This window comes from Felis catus, chromosome C1 (genome assembly GCF_018350175.1).
Source record: "Felis catus isolate Fca126 chromosome C1, F.catus_Fca126_mat1.0, whole genome shotgun sequence".
NCBI lineage: Eukaryota > Metazoa > Chordata > Mammalia > Carnivora > Felidae > Felis > Felis catus.
Window position 1 is genome coordinate 100,922,576 of NC_058375.1, and position 22,860 is coordinate 100,945,435.

Consider the following 22,860-nt stretch of genomic DNA (forward strand, 5'->3'; position numbering starts at 1 on the left):
CTTCTTCTTAGTAGCCTTTTCTGGCCCTTCTTCTGCCTGTTACATTCTAGAGTCTTCCCTAGGGCCATGGTTCTCAGAGTGTGATCCAACATCAGTACCACCTGAAGCTTGTTACAACTACAAATTCTCAGCCTCATAACTGGTCACAGAACTCATCCTGGGAACCACCCTTGGTTCCTCTTATTCCTCAGCTCCACATCCCGGTGACCCGTGAGTCCCTTCAGCTCTACCTCCAGGGTGGACAGTCCCAGTGGGTTTAATCCCCCCCCAGACTCCACGGCCTTAGCCAGGTCTCTGCCAGTGCTCACATGGCCTGCCTCAGTGGCTTCCTCCCAGCCTCCGCTTCTCCACTCCCCTTACCCCACCCACGAGCTACCGGGTAATCTTTTTAAAATACAAATTATAGGGGCGCCTGGGTGGCTCGGTCGGTTAGGCGTCCGACTTCGGCTCAGGTCATGATCTCACGGTCCGTGAGTTTGAGCCCCGCGTCGGGCTCTGTGCTGACAGCTCAGAACCTGGAGCCTGTTTCAGATTCTGTGTCTCCCTCTCTCTCTGCTCCTCCCCTGTTCATGCTCTGTCTCTCTCTGTCTCAAAAATAAATAAACATTAAAACAAAAAAATTTAAAAAAATAAAATACAAATTATAGTTGTGTAAACTACCCTGTTCAAAACCTTCCAGTGGTATTTGAATAAAACTGTACACGGACTAAAACCCCAGACTCCTTATGCACCATCGCATGGTTTTATCTTTATCCCTCCCTCTGACCTCACCTTCCTTTACTTCTTTCTTTGCCCATTGTCTTCTAGCCTTATGCCCATTTTCCTGCTTCTTCTCCTCTAAGGGTCTTCAAACCTGCTGTTCACAATACGTGCCCCCCCTCTCCCCCAGGGTTGGCATGGCTGGCTCCTTCCTGTCGTTCTGTCTACGCTCAGATGTCCTTTCACAGAGGGGCCTCCTACCCCCCTAATGAAACGCCATCCCTCTCCCCAAGACATTTTCCATACCTTATGTACGGTTTTACTCCGTGATAACATTTATTCCAACCGCAATTTATCTGATTTACCTGTTTATTGATTTATTGTCTAGGTCTGCCCATGGCCTGTACAGCTCTACAAGACGTAGGCTTTTTAGCTGCTATATTTCCATGCCTAGAACAATGCCAGGTGTACGATAGGCATTGAGTAAATTGTCCACTAGATGAATAAACTTTATAGAAGAGATAACCTTAAATTGAGTTATTTTTATTTTTTTAACATTTATTTATTTTTGGGAGACAGAGTGAGACAGAGCACGAGTGGGGGAGGGGCACAGAGAGGCGGGGACACAGAATCCAGAGCAAGCTCCAGGCTCCGAGCTGTCGGCACAGAGCCCGACGCGGGGCTCGAACTCACAGATCGAGAGATAATGACCTGAGTTGAAGTCGGACGCTTAACCGACTGAACCTCCCCCAGGCGCCCCAGAAGAGAGAACTTGGAAATCAGGAAGGCAAAAGGCATGTGTAAGGTAAATCCCTTAAGTCACTCGTAGAGGTGGCAAGATGCTCCCTCTGGGAGAGGTAAAACTAAGACCTCTTGGCGGATTCCCATCTCACTTTCTGTTTTGTTTTGTTTCTTAGTATAATTTATTGTCAAGTTAGCTAACATACAGTGCATGTTGCTCTTGGTTTTGGGGGTAGATTCCTGTGATGCATTGCTTATGTACAACACCCAGTGCTCATCCCAACAAGTGCCCCCCTCAAAATGGACCATGTCCACAGGAGTGAAGGGGTGCAAATTCATCTACACAATTTAAAAATTTTTTTTTCAACGTTTTTATTTTTATTTTTGGGACAGAGAGAGACAGAGCATGAACAGGGGAGGGGCAGAGAGAGAGGGAGACACAGAATTGGAGACAGGCTCCAGGCTCTGAGCCGTCAGCCCAGAGCCCGACGCGGGGCTCGAACTCACGGACCGCGAAATCCTGACCTGGCTGAAGTCGGACGCTTAACCGACTGCGCCACCCAGGCGCCCCCATCTACACAATTTTAAATACTCTGTTCTTCTTTTTTTTTACGGATCAGCCATAAAGTTGAATTAACTTCAGTGAAATCAGTGTGATTCCACTGTAATTACAATTATTTTGTATTATTCCATACTTTAATTTCTGCTACAAATGAGATGGTGTGCTGTATAAATAGAGACTACACTTTATGTTTCTCTTCTAGCACCTGCAGACCAAGAAAGTGCCTGAAAAGGTGGGTAAATATGAGTCCAACCACCAAATTACTGGCTGCTCAAAAAAAGCTACCAGGTTCCTGACATTTAGTAAGTATTGCAAGCTCTCAGATCCACGAGGGATAAAATCAAATAATACAATGTAATGAATTAATTAAAATAAATAATTATATACAATAAAGAAATAAAATACAATAACCGTCTAATACATATTTGCCATTTTTTCCTTTCAATCTAGGACTTGCAATCATTCTCAAAACATTTTTTTTTTCAACGTTTACTTATTTTGGGGACAGAGAGAGACAGAACATGAACGGGGGAGGGGCAGAGAGAGAGGGAGACACAGAATCGGAAACAGGCTCCAGGCTCTGAGCCATCAGCCCAGAGCCCGACACGGGGCTCAAACTCACGGACCGCGAGATCGTGACCTGGCTGAAGTCGGACGCTTAACCGACTGCGCCACCCAGGCGCCCCATCCAAACATTTTTTGAGATACTTTGATGTGCGAAGAAGCCTTACAAAGTGCTTTAGTTCTGGCCTCTGTGACCCACTGGAATTTTTTCTGTAACCGCCACCCAGACCTTCAGCTCCCAGTGTCATCTTCCATCCTCCAAAAAGAGGTAACATTCAGTTTCGAGAAAGAATGAGATAAAGCAAATGACTGCCATACCTGCAATAGGTTTTGCCAAATTTTCAGTTTGGTTCTGGTCAGCAGACTCCTTGGCATCTACAAAACTCTTGAGTTTTGGAACACTCGGTGTTTGTGGGGACTCCTGTCCTGAAACTGTTTCTGGCTGGGAACCTAGAAAACCCCAAACAAATATTATAAAGTGATACTCTGGGCAATGAGATAAGAACTACTGATGTTTGTATTCTTTACAGCAAACAAGGTGCTCCCCACACCCCTGCCTTTAGAAAGACTAAATGGAAGAAAGCTTTTAAGAGGCAAGGATTCGTCATGATATGATGCCACGTTTGCCATTAACAGGATGGTATCTGCAAGGAACGCACGCCCCAGGAGCTAGATGGTTCCGCAAGGCAACACAGTAATTATCTTGGTTGGGTTATGCAGCAAAAGCCAAGTAATTTAGCCTACTTTTACCTGGCAAGAGTAACTGAGCTGTGATTTTTGTTTTTAAAGTTTCCAATCTTGAATCCATTCATTATTATGAAAATGTAGCTCTTTATTAAGACGCTCTCTCTAAGAAATCAGTGCAACATGAAATACATTTAAAATACATCTATCAAGGACTGGGGATGCAAATAGTACATTTCAACTTGCATGTGGGCCGCCCTGGCTGAATGGTGGTTGCTCCCTGGAGGATTGTTGAGAAACCTGTGGCCTCGCCCCCTTTCAAGGGGACAATAGGCTTCATTGATTACAGTTGTCTGCCTGGGAACAGGTGGGCACCAGCACCATCAGCCTTCGTCTCTGATTTCTCCCCATTTTGTTTCCAAGTCATTTTTCCAGCCTTAATCTTTGCTTTGCAGACTCTGTGGTAATCAGATGTTTTCTTTGGCTGTGCTCAATCCAGGCAGCCGAACCTCTGGTATGGCATTGTGCAGTAGAAAATTCCTCTGTGGGGGAACTTTCACTACCCAGTTTATGAAAAAGAAGCACTAAGTTGCATTTCATCCCTAAATTCTCCAACATGCATCTCTGGAAAAGGAGACCTTGTTCTACACATCCATCATCACACCCAAGAAAACTCAGAAAAATTCCACAATGCCCCCAACTAACAGTCCCCTACTCCAGACTTGTACAGTTGCTCCAAAAGATCTTTGATAGCTGTTTATTTTTCTCAACTCGGCTTCCAAAGTTTATGTATTGCAGGTAGTTTAGATGCCTCTCTAGTATCTTTAAAAAAATTTTTTTTTCAACGTTTTTTTAATTTATTTTTGGGACAGAGAGAGACAGAGCATGAACGGGGGTGGGGCAGAGAGAGAGGGAGACACAGAATCGGAAACAGGCTCCAGGCTCTGAGCCATCAGCCCAGAGCCTAATGCGGGGCTCGAACTCACGGACCGCGAGATTGTGACCTGGCTGAAGTCGGACACTTAACCGACTGCGCCACCTAGGCGCCCCTAGTGTCTTTCAGTATACAACAATCATCCCATGTTTTTTCTTTTAATGACACTGATTTTTTTTGAAGGGTCCAGGACAGTCGTCTCCTAGAATGTCTACATTCTGGACTTGTCTGATTGTTTTCTCTTGGTTAAATTTAGGTTACTGATATAGGTCCAAGGCACTTCATATTGTATTATATGAGAGAGCACTTAATGCTAGGCTGTCATAATTGCTAGAAGTTTGATCAGTTGGTTGGGCTGGAAAATGGCCTATCTCTTCACTATAAAGACACATTTTCCTCCTTATTATCGGGTATTATGTGAGCTGATACCTCGAGCCTGTGTGTCTGGCCTGTTCTCCTCCAACCTTTCATTACTCCCTTGACTTATAAATCAGTCAGGTCTTCTAATATTCTTAGGTAAATTTTAAGCACACCGGAGGAAAATTAAATTCGATTTGTATCTTGGCTTCTTCATATAACTCAGCCAAATTTGTAATACACAAGTCACAATAGGTTATGCCATCAGCCGTTACTGAGACAAGAGGCGGTAGGAACTAGTTATGTCCTAAGAGGCCATTGTTAGGCATTCCTCATTTAAGTTCAGTGACAGGAACAGGAAGCTACAGAAACACATTACCTGGAGGAAGATCGGATGTTTTCTGAACAGCTGTTTCGTCTGCAGCTTCCGCTGTCTTTGGAAAAGGAGGCAAGTTTTTGGAAAGCGTATCCAGATAATGAAACTGAAAGAGAAATCCAAAAGACTTACTTTAGACTTATGCATGCCTGGAAGGCACCCTCCACCAACATGTTAAGTTGAAGAGCAATGATGAAACCATTTTTCTTTTTTAAGGCTCTGAAACTGAAAGTTTTTCAAGAGACCGTTCAACTCAATTCTAGATTTTGTCATTCTGTCCTAACTTCCTGTAACTTCTTCTCAGGCAGCTTCCGGTTAATAATAGCACCTGGAACATCCATAGAAATACATCAAGCTCTAAACACATTAGGATATTCACTTTGCTGAAAAGTTCCAAGGTTTCATGGGAGTGCTCCGTCTCCTCGGGCTTCCAAGAACTCACAGTAATTTAGTGCTGTTTCAGCAGCTGATGGATGCAGAAATCTTAATGGGATAAAAACTTCAAAATGGAATTTATGGGATAAAAGTGGGGAGAATTCAACTCCCAAAAGGACTTGAAATAGATGAAAGAGGGTGATTAATAGTGATAATGCAAGGTATGAAGTTGGAGTGGTAGTAATAAATTGGCAAGACCTGAAATTAGTTTTCCCTCTCAAATGCTCTTGAGGACGTGGATTTGAAAGGTAAAGTTAGTCAGCTGGGCTGATGAAGGAAAGAAACATCAGGAAAGGTAGGTTACATAATAACACATGCATTGCATCAATCTCTATAAAGATTCTTACTTAATTGTTGTTAATTACGTTCAATTACCTTAGACTGACATAACTTGCTCATTTCCAAGTTGAAGTAGGGTGATATTACTTTGTTCCTAATTTCCATTAGGTAATTTTGTGTGGTTTCAATATCCTTCCTGGTTGATATTTCCATAATGATGCAAAAGAAGACAGAATGTTTTACAATGTTATTCGCTTGTGTTTTACCTTTAAATCCTACAGAAAATGGGATCGCTAACAATAAAACGGATAAGAACTCATCAGACAATTTTTTTTGGTCAGCTTGCTTTGGTTCATTTTCTGCTCTTTCTAGAATCAGTCACATTCCTTACTTCAAAAATCAGCTTTCATTTAAGGTAAGAAATAATGATACCAGGTGGGAGTTTGGTTTTACAGTTGATCTCAAAAGACTAAAATACACACGGTTGACCTTTTTTGCGTGTCTTTCAATTCTCTGAGGTTTAAAGGCCAGCTTGATTCTACCAATTTCCATGATTTCAGTAGCAAGGGTAACAGAAACTAAAACCAAAACCTCAGGAGTGGTTTGTGAATCGTGTGATCAGTGATTACAAAGTAAAATAAAAAACAATCATGATAATTCTGCTAATTGTCTTTCCAGTATCAGAACTCTCTGTTGGGGAGGCGATAGACCTCTAAAGACTAGAAGGCTGAAGACTTCACTTCCCAGCCTTTCCTATATATATAGGGAAGGCCAGTAACTAGTAAGCTGACATCACTGGGTAAGACTCCAGAGAGCCTTTAAAGAGATCTAACTCAGCTGGGAGGCTTTCCCTTTGTCCTTGCCTCACCCCTTTTCCAGTAGGAAATATGGATGAAATATGAATGGAATGAAATATGGATGAATGAATGAAATATAGAATGAATGGATGAAATATGGATGGAATGGCTGCAGCTGTGGCAGTGATTTTGCAACCATGAGGCAAACTTGAGGATGGAAGTCATGCACCACTTCTGACTTCTTTGACATCAGGAAAGATAAACTTCTTTCTTGTAAAAGCACTGATTTAGGGGGTTGTCTGTTAAATGTAGCTGGACCTCATCTTATCTGAAATAGTTCTCATTTTTAAGTGCTTCTCACATGCCAGAAATTTTACAAAGTGCTTTACACGTTTAATCTTGTAATAACTCCATGAGTTAGTCTTATTATGCCCCTTTTATTGGTCAAAAAACCCCAAGGTATAGAAAGGCTAAGTAACCTACCTTGAATCACATAACCAGTAAGAGGTGAAGTCTGAATTAAAACCCAGGTTGCCTGCCTCTGAGCCCATGACCTTGATTAGTGCAAACGCTAGTCAACTGTTAGCTGCCCAATGTGTGGGCTGAGATACCTCCGATATTAGGCGGCCCAACACCCTCCTGTTACAGATGAGCAAACTGAATTCCTGAGGTACGTTTTACTGATGGAAATCAGTAAATTGGGAAATGCTGATTTATACAAGGTTGAACACGTTTTGTTACCGTAGGACCTAGGGTACACCATGGCTCTCTAAAAAATAAGCACGACCAGCTGACATCATGCATCTGTACGTAACCAAGTTGGAACTGACTCTCGGTCTGCTGACTCTAACACTAGTGTCCTTTCTCTCACACTAGCTGGCCTGTCAGGAAATACTGCCCGAATCAAAATAGCATCTTACTGAAACAACTTTAATTTCCCATTACATTATCTTATCTCTACTGCCTCACCTGATTCATCATCAATCTATGGCAGTGGGGCTACTGCCTTGACAGGAACCATTCTCACACAAGAATAAGTCCTCCAGTTGATAACCTCCAATTCCTCTCTGCATTCACCTTTCTGATTCTTCCACGGAACCTGACCTTTTTGTGGTTCACCTTCCGTGCCCCTGAGACTTTCTCATTCCTTAACCCTCCTCCCCAAACCCATTTTCCACGCTGCCAAAACTTCTTTTTCAATGACACAAATCTAATTATGCGTTTCACTTTCTTCTTCAAACACTTTCATTGGCTTGCCGGCATCTACCTGTGGGTTAAAATCTGAAAGTGTTCATGTTTCAAGAACTTTAAAAATGTGAATGGGTAACACAGACACATAATGAAAAAAGGATTAAAGAGTATGCAATAAAAAGGAAGTCTCCATCCCACACTGTCCCCTAACCTCTCGGTCGGCTTCCCCACAGGCAATCATTGTCACTGGTCTAGAAATCAGGGATATTCCATGAGACAACGTATACCTTCTAGTTTGGCCTTGAATACAGGGGTGGCCCATGAGATGCAACGTCCTATCTCACCACTTCTCCCATACATTCTACAGGGTAACCCAGGCATTTTTTCGAAGAAGAATCTTCATCCTTCCTCCAGTCATTGTGGAGAGGAGTCATGCAAACGTGTGCAATTCTGCCATATGTACTACTAGATTTTCAGGAAATACATCTGGCTCCCTTTCCTCACGGGGTGGTATCTTTGGCTAGGAATGAAAAGCACATAATGCCTGGAACACATTCTTCACTGAGTTAGAAGAATCCTTGAATGTTTACGACTAGTCTCTTAAGTTCTAGAATATTTATTAGTATATTCGAATTGCCACAGCGCAGAGAATGCCTGAGAACTTTCTTGCTTACGAAAAGGAGAGGATCTGCATGAGGGTCAAATGGGCTTCCCCTGGAGATAGTGACGGCCTCACTCATAAGCGGAGTAGTCACTTGGCAAAAATGTAGAAGAAATTCAGACAACGGCAGGGAGCCTAGGTGGTAGGACTTTTCAACCTAGCCCACTCTAAAATTCCTGACTCTACAAAACTGGCCATTTTCACATGCTGATGGATGCCGTGCTTCAAGATAGAATTACCTCTTATGTTCCAACTTTTCTTTCCAGTGCTTTCCTTTTGTTGTTTGCCTGCGTGAAAGGAAAGTATGATGAAAAAGGGCAAGGCTCTCAGCTTACAAACAATAAAAGAAAAACCTCTACTGTGTGATAAATTGTTGGCAATGTCGGAGATGAAAGGCTGAGGATGCATTGATATAGTCACCCCGAGTTATGATGCCATGGGTCTCCATTTCCTCAATCACTGTATGCTTAATACTAATTGGAACACATTAAGGGATCCACTTACCTCCATTTCCTTTCAAAGAAATCTGTATCAGTTGTCTCTGGCAGACATTCCGGAGCGGCAGGCAATGATTGCTTGAATAAATCGGTTAGGTGGGCTGCAACTTTAAAAATAGATGCATTTAAATTTATCCTCACATCTTTATGGCACAACACACAATCAGTGCCTGGTGACTCACTTGAGAGGTTTTCTAAGAGCTTATGTTTAATCTATGAAGTGTTTACTAGAATTTCCCTGACCAAACTGTAGTATAACAGTAAACCAGACCACTTTTATCAAATATTCTATTAGAGAACACACATCTTACGGTCCAAACGTGGAATGTAGTGACATCTCATTCATCCCACATCATTTGGGGAATCAGTGTTTTACCTAACTGAATTTCTTCAGATCTGAAACACCAAAACTTTATTTTTTTTTTTATTTAAAAAAAAATTTTTTTTCAACGTTTATTTATTTTTGGGACAGAGAGAGACAGAGCATGAACGGGGGAGGGGCAGAGAGAGAGGGAGACACAGAATCGGAAACAGGCTCCAGGCTCCGAGCCATCAGCCCAGAGCCCGACGCGGAGCTCGAACTCACGGACCGCGAGATCGTGACCTGGCTGAAGTCGGTCGCTTAACCGACTGCGCCACCCAGGCGCCCCGAAACACCAAAACCTTAAAAAAAATTAACCATCTTACTGAAACTGTTTTTCTAAAAAAAAAAAAAAAAAAATCTAAGGGTCTGAATCTAAGTATATTAACATAATACAATGGTTGTTTGATAATCCGGGCAGTTATTCTGAGTTTATTCCTCAGATCATGATCTCAGTGGGATGTGAACAAAGATTAAAAAAAAAAAAAGTTTCCCTGTTCTATCTGAGCTTGGGAAATACTGATTTATACAAGGTTAAATATGTTTTGTTACTGTAGGACTCAGTATACACTGTGGCTCTCTAAAAAATAAGGAAATATGCAGCATTATCCAAACTTACTTTATCATAAAATTCATTTTTGGTGCAGCTATTTCATAGACTAGTGTTTCGGGAAATAGTTTGGGGAGCATTGACTTAAAATCACCACCACTAATATTGTGGCTGTAACTATGCAAGACCCTGTTTGTTTGTTTGTTTATATGTTTGAAAATATGTTTAGTTTGTTCTTCATTATTAGGCAACCTGCACATTTACCTCGATGGTGATTGTACCCCTCAGACCAGAGACCACCAATTCAAATGCTGCCACTTACAGTTACCGGATAAAGTATACGGCATCCAGTTAACTTTGAACTCCAGATGGACAACAAATAGTTTTTTGGTATAAGTATGTCCCAAATAGAACATTCAATAGAACTTATACTGAAAGATTACTTATTGTGTACCTGAAATTCAAATGTAACTGAGCCTTCTGTATTTTTATTTGCTAAATCTGACAACCATAACTTAATGGGCTGCCCAGATAAAAGAGAGACAACAGAGTGGCAGCGATGGGCTGTAACAGATTCTTCTGTTTGTGGTCATTCTAAAGGGGCAGCTTTAATCATCTTCAGCCAAATGTCACCATGCGGTAATGTCACATTTCAAGAGATGGAAAATCAGCTAAAAATAACTGTGTAAGCCAACCCTGTGGGGGACACATAAAACACATCTGTGGGCTAAATGAAGCCTATGGCTGCCAGTTTCTGACCTTTGTAATACAACCAAAATAGAAAAGGAAAAGAAAAGCCCAAACCACCAAATGCTTCCCTGCTTGTCTGCTGTGAACTATGAAATCATATAACTAAGTTTGCTGGGGCTATATATTCTCCAAATAAATATGCTTCGAATGAGGATATTTTCCAAGGGTAGACTGCTTGAGCTATATATTCAGTGTAAAATAGTGCAAGGTTTTGGTGGTAACTGTGTAGTTGCTCAAAAGTTCTGTGTGTGTGTGTGTGTGTGTGTGTGTGTGTGTGTGTGTTGGGGGAGAGCGTTGACTGGTTGGTTGTTTCCCCCTTCTGTCTTAGGTATGTTGGAAATACATGCTGAGGTTAACATAAAAGTCAAATGTCAACTGTTTTCGTTCAACAAATGAAAGTTAAAGATAAATTAGATGCAGCCATGTTTCACAATGTAGGCTGAAAAAATACATAAATAAGTAATTATAATACAACATGGCCAATATGACAACAGAAATATATATATACATGGTACTTTGCTCTCAAAGGAATGACTGAGAAGGATATTTAAGATTTTTAAATATTTTGCAGAAAAATATGTAGTTACCTTCAGTTACATGACTTTTTGTAGTTTCTTCCATTTTAGGGAACGACTGAAATGAAGATAGAATTCCTTAATGATGATGATTATGTTACATACAAATTCACTCGGTTTGACAGCATTCTTCATGGAAAATTACTATCAAATGAATTCATTTTTTAATGCCAGTACAAAATGTATTTGATTTTTTGTAGTCATTCCTTCCACACGACAGAATTTTTCAAAATGCAAGTCATTTCAAGTTGTAGAAATTCCTTTTTCTTCCTCCTTCCTCCTTCATTCACTAATTCATTCCACATTCCAAGAAACATCATTTTCTCTGAAGACAGTATAAACTTTTATTTAAGAGCCTTCAGAATTATATACAGTTTAAGGAAGGGCCTAAGAAGCTTTTGGAAAATTCAATCCATGAGGAATCAGATTTTCCCCAGAAATAAGAAATTATAGGGAGGGAAGGCGAATGTTCCATGAAGTGGCAGAAACAGCTATGAGGTGTAATATTTTGTCTTGAAGCACCTGATATTGAAACAACAGTGAAAACATTGGTACTGAAAACGTTTCCTTCTCACCATGACGAGCTTGAGGAGATCTGCAGCATTGCCTCTTTCCTCCTCGGTTCTGGAATCCTTAACCGTCATTTCCTGTAGCTCATCTTCTTTCTTTAGAATATGGTTTATATAATCCTAAGTCAGCGGAATAAAATAAATCAATAAAAAACAGAAATGAGGCAGAAACACCAAAACAGTGAACATCAACTTGAAATACTACTGAAAAGGGAAGAGTATGTAAGTTCCCAGTGCTCAACAAACCAGTTACTGGTCGAGCAATCTGGAAAACCTTTTCCTTGATTACATTAATGAGCAAAGACCTGAAATGTCCAAAAACAAAGCTTGAGGGCCACGAGATCTTAGAACTATATGGAGATGCCACAGAGACATCTAGCTCTGTGCTCCGGTGTCCTCATCAATAAAATGTACGGACTTGGGTTAGATGGTTTCTAGAGCCCTTCCAAGGGTAGTCTTTATGATTCTGTCTATGAATGTAAGTTTAGGCTTAGTCTATGCCTTGGCTTCCAAGAGAAATACACTTTACTTTTTCCATAAACATCTATTTTCATAAATAAATCGTCCCCCGCTGTATGCCAGGTGCTGGGTATATAACCATAAACAAAACAAATATAATCCCATTCAGAGACAGTTGACAAACTAGACAGTAAGATGCTATAGGTACGATGTGCACAATTAACTATATATTTACAAATTCTTAGACCATTTCCGAAAACCAACAATCCTTTTCTTCCATGGACAAGCAGCAGATTAATAAGCAGCTGTACTTTTTTTTCCAGAGGTCACAAAGCCAGTTCCCCATACAGTAAGAGAGAAGGAGGACACTATATAGTAATCGCATATAAAAGTCACCTATCTTTTCAGTGCGTTAGGGTCTCAATACTTCCTATACCTTCTGGGAACCATTGAGTATTTTCTACTTCTCAACCTCCTACCCTCTGGAAAATTGACATTCCTTTGTCGCATTAGATAAATATTGGTACAGTGACATAATTTCAGATTCCTCAGGAAACCAAGAGGAATGATTGCCCTGTTGCTGATGCCTCTGGGTCGGGTGACCCGGATTCCATTACCTTAAGGGAAATTTGCAGCTTTTGCTTCACCTCCTCTTTTATGACCTCGTGCTGGGTGAACTGGCGCATCTGTAGAACACTGGGGCTCTTGAGTATAGGGGCCGGCGCACTTGCTAGCTGTTTGGACCCAATGTCAAGGCCCTTCCAAATCTGAGTGCCAAATGGAGGTCCAGGAGTCTTCTTCTGTTAACAAAACGAAGCAAAACAACCACCAAAAAAATCAGAATGTTTTCGCTTTTTTTTTTTTTTTTTAACTGAGTCCTTATTATGTCGACACGATGCTAGGAACCACTCGTTAGGGAATACGGTGGTCAAAAACATACGGTCCCTGCTCCCAAAATGTTTCTCAAATAGAAGGGAAATTGGTAAGAGAACTGGGCACGCTTTCCTCTTTATATGCGTTACCAGGAACTTGGATATATTAAAATCCCGTAGCATTATCCAGTGCTGTCCCACTGGATAGCATTTGGGGAGTAGTAAGCAATGTCGCATCATGGAAATGTAGCCTAGCTTATGAAAACTGCATAAATGCACTGTTGCTTATTACCCACAAGCAGCCCAAGACATCTGGAATAATCAGGCTTTCACTTTCTGGTTTCATGTTCAGTTTGACCTTAGAGAGATTCTTTGAGAGAGAAAACTCATCCCATAGATCTGAGTGGTCTCTGAGCTCACTCTAGATTAAGCATGCTTCCAGAGTCTTCCCAGGGTCTCTTGGGGTACATATGTTCTACCTCAGATTAGACTCACAGCTTTATGTTACCCCTGTAATTGATTTTCAGGAGTAGTGTGCTTTGATGCCCTACGTCCTGTAGCGTTCCTGATGTCCTCCATTGTAAACTGCTATTCAGTCTGATGCCTGGTCAGTGATAACCCTGAGGGGCTTGCCTGGGCTGGGCCACTGTGACTGGGCATAGAAGGCCAGAGCCATAGGAGTTGCAGAGAAAGAGAATAAACTTCTTTCATTAATCAGATGTGGCATGTTATTTGTCATGAAGCACTACTTTCAACCTGGATATAGCCTTAGTGAGTCATTTGGTGTGGCCTTTCTAGTTTTCAGATATGGAAGTAGAGGTCCAGTGTGGCTTGTCCCCTATCCCACATTAATAATTGGTAGACTCAGGACTAGAATTCAGATACTTTTCACTCATTGTGTTGGTTATAGCCGCCAAATTACAAAATAGGACTCAGAGGTCTTTGTTACCTTAAGTGTTCATTGTCTGTGCCCTTGCACAAGGTTGTGCAGGGGAACAAAAATCATCATAAACCAAAAAACGTTGTCCTCCCCACCTAACACTTGAATGTCTCTCTGATCATATTATCAATGTCCTCATTGATCTAATAATTTATCATCTAACAATATACTGGGCCTATTACACAAATGGCTTGCAAAATGAAGTGTCAAGTCTTGCAAGGTATAGGACTTCATGATTCTTGCTCAAGATCTCTAAGACCTTTTCTTCCATTCTTTAAAAAGACTTTCGATGGAGCTTCTCTAATCTGACATAATCACAACGTTTACTTTTTATCATTGTAGTTGCGTATCCTTTGTATAATCCTTCACATCATTCTTACGTGCTTCACTTCGTGCATTAGTAAATTAGGCAAAAAAGGAGACCTGAAGTTGGGTGTTAAAACTAACAAATAAGAAATGAGAGAAGGAAAGTTTTCTGTATTGCATAGTATCAGTAATTCCATGATAGGAGAGGTATAACACGTGTTACTCAGAGTGGATATTTCCATACTATAGGAAGACGTTTGAGCCTGCAACACAGGCTAAAAGAAATAAAGCTAGTCAGGTATATTTCTCCAAAATCTACAAATGTTAAAAGTCTTCAAATATAAAACTCCTGAGCCCATTAACAGTTTATGTAAGAATGAAAATATACGAATATATGGGAGAAGACTGGAGACTCCAATCCATTGATGAAATAGATGTGCAATAGTGTAGTGACTTTGCAGCAGAAAAAATTTATACCTCGACTGAGGGAAACATCTCCCATGACCTTGACTGGAGATTCGGAGGAACAATTGTATCTAATTCTTTCTTCATTAGCCATGGTGATGCTTCACAGAAAGGGCGAAGGACAGTGATGCTCAGGGCACCTGGTTCAAAGAGAGTTATCAGTGGATCATTTCTCTATCAAATACATTCTGAGAATTCAATAGGTTTTCACTAAATTCAGCGAGCTTTTTGATAAGTGAGACATAGTGATTATGCTTAAGAAGCTTACAATCTAACAAGTAAAGTAAGGCTTTTGGCCACTGTAACACCTAGAGACTGGGTTTAGATCACCTGGAATTATTCATTGACACCTTACAATTCTTCAAAAACCACATCCAAGTCCTGTCGGTTCACTTGAGCTTACCCGCTGACCTACCTTGGATCATCTGTCTCTGAGAGATGCTGTTCTGGGCTAGAGCAACAACTAGCTTTTCTACCCAGCTCTACTCTGCGAGTGAACCTCCCGTCAGCGGTCAGAGTGACTGATTATATTAGTCCATGGTTTAAACTCTTCTTTGACTTCCCACTGTTCACAGGACAAACCCGAGTCCTCGGTGTTTTCTCACCCTGCCCTAACTTGCACTACCCCCTCCTTCTGTGCCCTGGCCACTTCAGCATTTTCCTCCTGGTTCTCCAAGGCTTTTTGCTTTCTGCTTTGTACTGTCTCTTCCAAGAAGGTTCTCCTTCCTATTTTAATTAACTGCTACTTATCAACCAGCTCTTGGTGCCAGTGTCTTCAGGGAAGCCTTGTAGACTACAGCAGGTTCCTCTGTTAATGCTCTCATAGAACCATATTCCTTTCCTTCACAGACCTTACCCCAATTTATAATCACACAATCACAGTTATTGTGTGACTATATAATTAATGCCTATCCTCTCATTAAACTCTAAGCACTATGAAAGCAGGGTCCACGCTGTCTTAGCTCACACTGTATTCCTAACACCCAGCCAGTGTGTTTGGCACATGCTGGGTTATCTAGATGCTAAATAACTAACAGAGCAATTTGTGATGAATTTTTGCACAACCAATCAGAGCACCCCACTCCCCATATTCACAAAGAACAAAGTTTATTTTATCACGCACACGTGCATTGATACACTAAAAGATATAAGTGCGCAGATGCGGGCATATTCATAAACGAGTGCAAATTATATACCACCAGAGAAAAGACGAAACATAAGCCTAAGCACAACCCATTGGTTTCATTCACAGATAATATGCACGTTTATATCTATGTTTAAATGCACATATAACATACACCGATGATGCTTTCTTAATGCAATACGTATCTCGAACCCTTAGCCACACACTGATTTCTTTGAAATTGATGAGAACAGCATAAATACACAATAAATATAATTATATATACAACTTATCTTATATTTCAGGCTGACTTTCTAACTCACACATCAAACGTATTTTCTTTTCTTAATATATTAAGTTCATCAAGGCAACACCTTCAAAAAAAAAAGAACTTACAGGTGATATCTCACTTTTCTTTGTTTTTTTCTTTTCCCCTAGCCAGATGAAAGGAACACATAAATAAGATCACAGATACATGCCTACCGTACCTAAACTCCGATTCAATTCATATCTGCTTACAGGTAGGAGAGCGGCTTATATACAGTTTACATACGTTGATGCCCAGATAACGCTTGGAGTGAGCATAAGTAGCTGTATAAACAGGTTGACATGGCGATGTGGCAAGCAGAGTTGAAAAGGGAGAAAAAGGGAGAAAGTAGAGATGACGTGGGGGTGGACTGGATAAGGGGGCTGGATGCTGGTAAGGAGACACAATGACTTCCAGACATTCTGGATTCCCTACCTGGCTGTTCTTGTATTGGCTCCTGGAGAACTACAGTAGTTGATTCCCCGTATGCCAAGGATAGGTATTCTTCTATGTCACTGTCTCGAAGAAGTTCTGCTCCTGATCCATCAGCATAAATGACAAAAAACCTATTTGAAGCAATAAAATTGAATCGCGTGAAGTATTCAGTTAAAATGCTCCTGAAACTTAACATTTAAAATAAAGGTCATGGTATTATTTTTATCTTATTACCTGGGTACATGTTCACCATAGATTTGCAGATGATTCTTATAAACATGAGTAGATGATAAACTATCATAGCCTTCAGTTTTTTCATTTGGATCATCTTCCAAATTGTTTTCACATAGCATAGTTGATACACTACCATCAGCCATTACCTACGGGACAAAGTATATAATCAACTAAAGAAAAGAAATGTCGTAAAGCTTACATTTCTCATTTGAGAAAGCATGCGATCTGTTGGTATATCCAGAAAACCAGAGATATTTATTTCCAAGGTAATATCCAGTTGGCATTAATAAAAGCAAAAACATCTCTACTTACAGACCACACCTAGACTATGAAGACAAACTGGAATACACTCAGAGTAAGGTGAGTAGGATCGCAAGGAACTCAAAATCTTATCTGAGCATTGGTTCACGGAACCGGGGATTTAACCATTGAGGAGAGGCTACCCATCTGATAGTTGTCTTGAAATATTAAGAAAGTGGCAGTGTGGGAGAAGTTCATATTCTGTGGTTGCAAGTGTGGAACTGGGATTCATGAATAGACTACAAAGGGAAACAGATTTAGCGTGAGAAGAAATGTTCTAGCCATTACTACTGTTTAGATCTGGTGTGGGTCTCTCCAGGAAGGGATGTAGTTCAGGCTAAAAGATCACTGGAGGGGATGTTCAAGAAGAGTATCAGTGCCTAGAAGAATGTTTGGCCTGAATGTCCCATGTGTTTAAAGCCTAGAGGGCTCAGGCCTATAAGGTGCAATTTCAATTCACTACAAATTAAAATCTGTTAGCAGCCTGAACTCATGCTGGAAAGACTCTCATTTAGCACAGAAAAAACCAAGCTGGATCAGGGCTAGTCTGCGTACCAAACCAAAGCTGGGGGCTCTGTGCTATGGCTCCAAATCTGGAAAATCACTACACCACCTCCTAGCTGATACACCATCTTGGGTGAGGAGTGAAAACAAGGAGAAACGCTTGGAGCAGGGGCTGGCAAACCATTTCTGTCAAGGGCCAGAAAGTAAATAGTTTAGGAACTGTAGGCCATACAATGTCTGTTGCAACTACTCAATTCTGCCATTATATGCAAAGGCAGCCATAGACAATGTGTGAACAAATAAGCGTGGCTGTGTTCCAATAAAACTGTATAATGACACTGAGATTTGAATTTCCTGTGATTTTTATGTGTCATGAAATAGTCATCTCCTTTTGACTTTTTGCCAACCATTTAAAAATATGAAAGTCACTTTTCTCTCAAGGGCCTATATAGACAAGTGGCCATGGGTTGCCAGTTTCTGGCCTCGCTATAAGAGGATAGCTGTGGTGTGGAAGGACAGAAAAACAGAAGAGAGGGCTCTACCATCTAACAGCTAAGCACCTGTCCACCTCCCCATCTTCACACCTACTAGAATCTTCCTTAATTGATATTGCACACCACGGATTCCCTGCCTAGTCAAACAAACTGGTTCTCTCGCTTTAGCCTGGATACAGACCATTCTTACATCATTTCTTTCTTGCTGGCATTATTTTAAATGTTTAGTAGTATTCCTCCCCTTCCGTTCGAATTCTTTATTTGGCTTTAACGTTTATACCATCCCAACTGTTAGGCTTTTCTATACCCTTGGAAGTACACTTTAGAAGCAGAGATATTGGCATCCATTACTGCTTACGCTAAGTATTGGCAGCAAGTGGATAACTAATCCCAAGGCAGCTAAGGCATAAAGCTGAATGGAAGCTCTCTGGCCGAAATATCTCAAAAACAAAGCCCCAGCCTCTCACTCCACACGAATGGTGCACTTTACCTGAAAGGTATTTCCCTCAGGATCCAGGACCTCACAGATAATCTCTGATGTGTGCTTCATGATGTACCTGCTAGCTCTTAGCTGCTCACGTTTTTGGAAAGGATGGTATATATCACTGCTTGGTTCATGGCAATATGTAGCTGAACAATCCCGATCAATGTGAAGGCAGCCTGTGTTGGGAGGTAACACCTAGAAGGGTAACAGAAAGAGAGGAATTATTTAGAAGGGTCTTGTTAAATTTGAGGGATTTGGAAAATCATTTCAGGAGAAATAATCATCTATAGATCTTAGCCATAAACTCTCGTTTCCAGGAAAAACACATTACCCAAGAGAGGACTTCAGCTTTGGGAAGGCCTCCCTGATAAAGAGGCAAACTGACTAATTAAGATATAATTTCTTCTGTGTCCTCATAATTTATCTACTCACTTTAATATTTCTTTTGGCATCTTCTTATTTAAGATATTTAATAAGAAAATAATAAAGATATATTTTAATTGAAATCAACACACTTGCCTCTACTCAAAATGTCGGGAATCCTTCATGTTCTTGGGCAAGAAGTAAGTCGAAGAGAGTCAGAAGCTATGGGACAAATGCTTTTAGGAGCTTTTAATTGTCCCCATTCCTCTGGTGGCTGACACAGTCCTTAAGTATTAGCTTTCATGTAAAGATGTGTGGTTCAGATAGACTCATTTTTGACACATAATTCACATACCATAAGTTCACCCTTTTAAAGTATACACTCAGTGGATTTTACTTTATCCAAAAACATGTGCAAACATTATCAGTAACTTAAGAGCATTTTCACCATCCCGAAAAGAAACCGTGACAACCACGAGCAGTCACTCTGCATCACTCCTGCCCCTAGCTCCTGGAAACCAGTGGCTATGGACTGCTCTCTCTATGAACTTGAATATTCGAGACATTTCATACAAATGGAAGCATGCACTAAGACACGTTTTGTGTTGGCCTTCTTTCACTTAGCATAATATTTTCAAGACTCATCCATGTCATAGTATCACTACTTCATTCTTTTTTATGGATGAATCATATTTCATTGTCTAGATATATCAAATTTTGTTTACTTATGAGTTGATGGACACATGTTATTTTCACAATCTTGCTATTATTCACAATGCTATCAACATCTGTATACAAGCTTTTGAGTGGACCTACATTTTAATTTCCCTTGGATATCTACCTGGGAGTAGAATTGTTGAGTCAGATGATAACTCTATTTTTAACTTTTTGAGGAACTGTTTTCCAAAGGGATTGCACCATTATGCATTCCTACCAGCAGTGCATGAGGGTTCCAATTTCTCTGCGTCCTCCCTAACACTTATTATTGTCTGTCTTTTGTAGTCTAGTCATGTTAGTGGTTGGGAAGTGGTATTTCATCGTTGAATTTTTGCAATTCCCTGAAGACTAATGATGTTGAGCATCTTTTCATGTGCTTATTTGTCATGTATATATCTTCTTTGGAGAAATGTCTATTCAAATCCTTGTCCATTAAAAAAATTGGGTTATTAGTCTTTATTGTTGAGTTGTAGTAGTTCTTTATATATTCTGGGTACTAGACTATTATCATATATGATTTACAAATAATATCTTCCATTTTATAGGTTGTCTTTCCACTTTCTGGGTGGTGTCCTTTAAAACACACTTTTTTTCACTTTGACAAAGCTTGGGCTTTGGGTGTCATATCTAAGATGCCCTTGTCAAATTCAAGGATATGAAGATTTGCACAATGTTTTCTCCTAAGAGGTCTATAATTTGCATTTTTACAGTTAAGTCCTTGCTGCTTTTGAGTTCATTTCTGTGTGTAGAGTGAGGTACAGGTCCAACTTTATTCACCATTTGTTGAAAGACTATTCTTTCCCCCATTGAGTTATCTTGGCATGCTTGTAAAAAAATTATGGACCACAGGTTGATAATAAATAAATACTTAGTTCTAGTCTATTGATCTATATGCCTATCCTTATTCTATTAACATTTTTTTAATGTTTTTATTTTTATTTTTTATTTTTGTTTTTATTTTTGAAAGAGAGAGAGAGAGAAACAAAATGCAAGCAGAGGCGGGGCAGAGAGTGAGGGAGACACAGAATCAGAAGCAGGCTCCAGGCTCTGAGCTGTCAGCACAGAGTCCTATGCGGGGCTCAAAACCGTGAAGTGTGAGATCATGACCTGAGCAGAAGTCCGATGCTTCACCGACTGAGCCACCCAGGTGCCCCAATGCCTATCCTTTTCTAGAACCACACTGTCTTGATTACTATAGCTTTGCAGTACGTTTTAAAATCAGGAAGTGTCAGTCATCTAACTTCGTTCTTTTTCGGGATTGTCTTGGTTATTCTGAGTACCTCAAATTTACATAAGAATTTTAGTATCAGCTTATCAATTTTTGCAAAAAAGGCAGCTGGGATGTTGATGAGGAATGTAGGGAGTACTGCAATCTTAACGAGATTAAGTCTTCCATAAACTTAGTATGTAATGTTTTTCCATTTATTTTCTTTAATTTTGTTCAGTGATATTTTGTAGTTTTCAGTGTTTAAGTCTTATACTTCTCTTATTAAATTTATTTCTAAGTATTTTATTCCTTTTTTTAAAATCCTCATCACCTCTTTTGCCCATCCCCTACCCTCTTGCCTCTGGTAACCATCTGTTTGTTCTCTATAGTTAACAGTCTATTTCTTGTCTTGTCTTTCTCTCTTTTTTCCCCCTATGTTCATCTGTTTTGTTTCTTAAATTCCACATATAAGTGAAATCAGATGGTATTTGTCTTTCTCTGATTGACTTATTTCACTTAGCATTATACTTTCTAGATCCATCCATGTTGTGGCAGATGGCAAGATTTCATTCTTTTTCATGGCTGAGTAATACTCAGTTGTATATATACCACATCTTCTTTATCCATTCATCTATTGATGGACACTTGAGCTGCTTCCATAATGTGGCTATTGTAAATAACACTGCAATATCTTTCTGAATTAGGGGTTTTGTATTTTTTGGGTAAATACCCAGTAGTGCATTTACTGGATTGCATTCCTACCAACGGTGCAAAAGTGTTCCTTTTTCTCAACATCCTCACTAACACTTGCTGTTTCTTTTGTTGCTGAGTTTAGCCATTCTGACAGGTGTGAGGTGATATTTCATCAGAGTTTTGATTTGTATTTCCCTGATGATGAGTGATGTTGAGCATCTTTTCATGTATATGTTGGCCATCTGGATGTTGTCTTTGGAAAAATGTCTGTTCATGTCTTCTGCCCATTTTTAAATTGGATGACTTGTTTTTTGTGTGTGTTGACTTGTGTAAGTTCTTTATATATTTTGGATACTAACTCTTTATCAAATATGTCATTTGCAAATATCTTCTCCCATTCAGTAGGTTTTCTTTTAGTTTTGTTGATTATTTCCTTCACTGTGCAGAAGGAATTTTGATGTCATCCGAACATTTTATTTTTGCTTTTGTTTCCTTTGCCTCAGAAAACATATCTAGAAAAATGTTGCTAGAGCCAATGTCAGAGAAATTACTGCCTGTGCTCCTTCTAGGATTTTTATGGTTTCAGGCCTCACATTTAGGTCTTTAATCCATTTTGAGGTTTTTTTTTTTTTTGCATGGTGAAAGAAAGTGCTTGAATTTCATTCTTTTGCATGTAGCTGTCCAGTTTTCCCAATGCCATTTGTGGAACAGAAGTATTTTATTTCTTTTGATGCTACTTTAAATGGAATTATTTTATAAATTTCAATTTTGGATTGTTCATTGTTAATGTAGAAAATACAGGGGCGCCTGGGTGGCTCAGTCAGTTAGGCGGCCGACTTCGGCTCAGGTCATGATCTCGCGGTCCGTGAGTTCGAGTCCCGCGTCGGGCTCTGTGCTGACAGCTCAGAGCCTGGAGCCTGTTTCAGATTCTGTGTCTCCCTCTCTCTGACCCTCCCCCGTTCATGCTCTGTCTCGCTCTGTCTCAAAAATAAATAAATGTTAAAAAAAAATTTAAAAAAAAAGAAAATACAATTGATTTTTGTATATTGATCTTACACCTTGCTGAACTTTTTTTATTAGTTCTAATGGTGTGTGTGTGTCTGTGTGTGTGTACATTGAATTCCTGGTGGATTGTATTCCTAAGAATTTTTTAAATACATTTTTTCATCATCTTAAAAAAAAAGAAAATCTTTTACTTCTTTCTTTTCAATTTGCTTGCACATTATTTGTTTTTATTATCTGATTGTCTTGGTTATAGCAATCAGTACAATGTTGAGTTAGAAGGGTGAGAGCAAACATTCACGTCCCATGTCTGATCTTAGGGGAAATTTTACCAATAAGGATGCTCTTTGTTAGCTATGATGTTGTTTTTGTT

At 40.0% G+C, this 22,860-nt stretch overlaps 1 protein-coding gene across 9 annotated transcripts in view; it reads right to left on the reverse strand.

The window, feature by feature from the left end:
• Positions 1-22,860, reverse strand: part of SPAG17 (sperm associated antigen 17) — a 236,569-nt gene that overhangs the window by 38,509 nt on the left and 175,200 nt on the right. For all 9 annotated transcript variants that reach the window (XM_045033353.1, XM_045033351.1, XM_045033352.1 and 6 more), the window contains 12 exons: positions 18,512-18,700; positions 16,724-16,869; positions 16,490-16,620; positions 14,637-14,764; positions 12,659-12,841; positions 11,589-11,702; positions 11,026-11,071; positions 8,785-8,884; positions 8,520-8,567; positions 5,728-5,827; positions 4,921-5,023; positions 2,885-3,016 (listed from right to left, as the gene is read on the reverse strand). In XM_045033353.1, the coding sequence (XP_044889288.1) occupies positions 2,885-3,016; positions 4,921-5,023; positions 5,728-5,827; positions 8,520-8,567; positions 8,785-8,884; positions 11,026-11,071; positions 11,589-11,702; positions 12,659-12,841; positions 14,637-14,764; positions 16,490-16,620; positions 16,724-16,869; positions 18,512-18,700 (1,420 nt within the window). The remainder of the gene's footprint in view (positions 1-2,884; positions 3,017-4,920; positions 5,024-5,727; positions 5,828-8,519; positions 8,568-8,784; positions 8,885-11,025; positions 11,072-11,588; positions 11,703-12,658; positions 12,842-14,636; positions 14,765-16,489; positions 16,621-16,723; positions 16,870-18,511; positions 18,701-22,860) is intronic.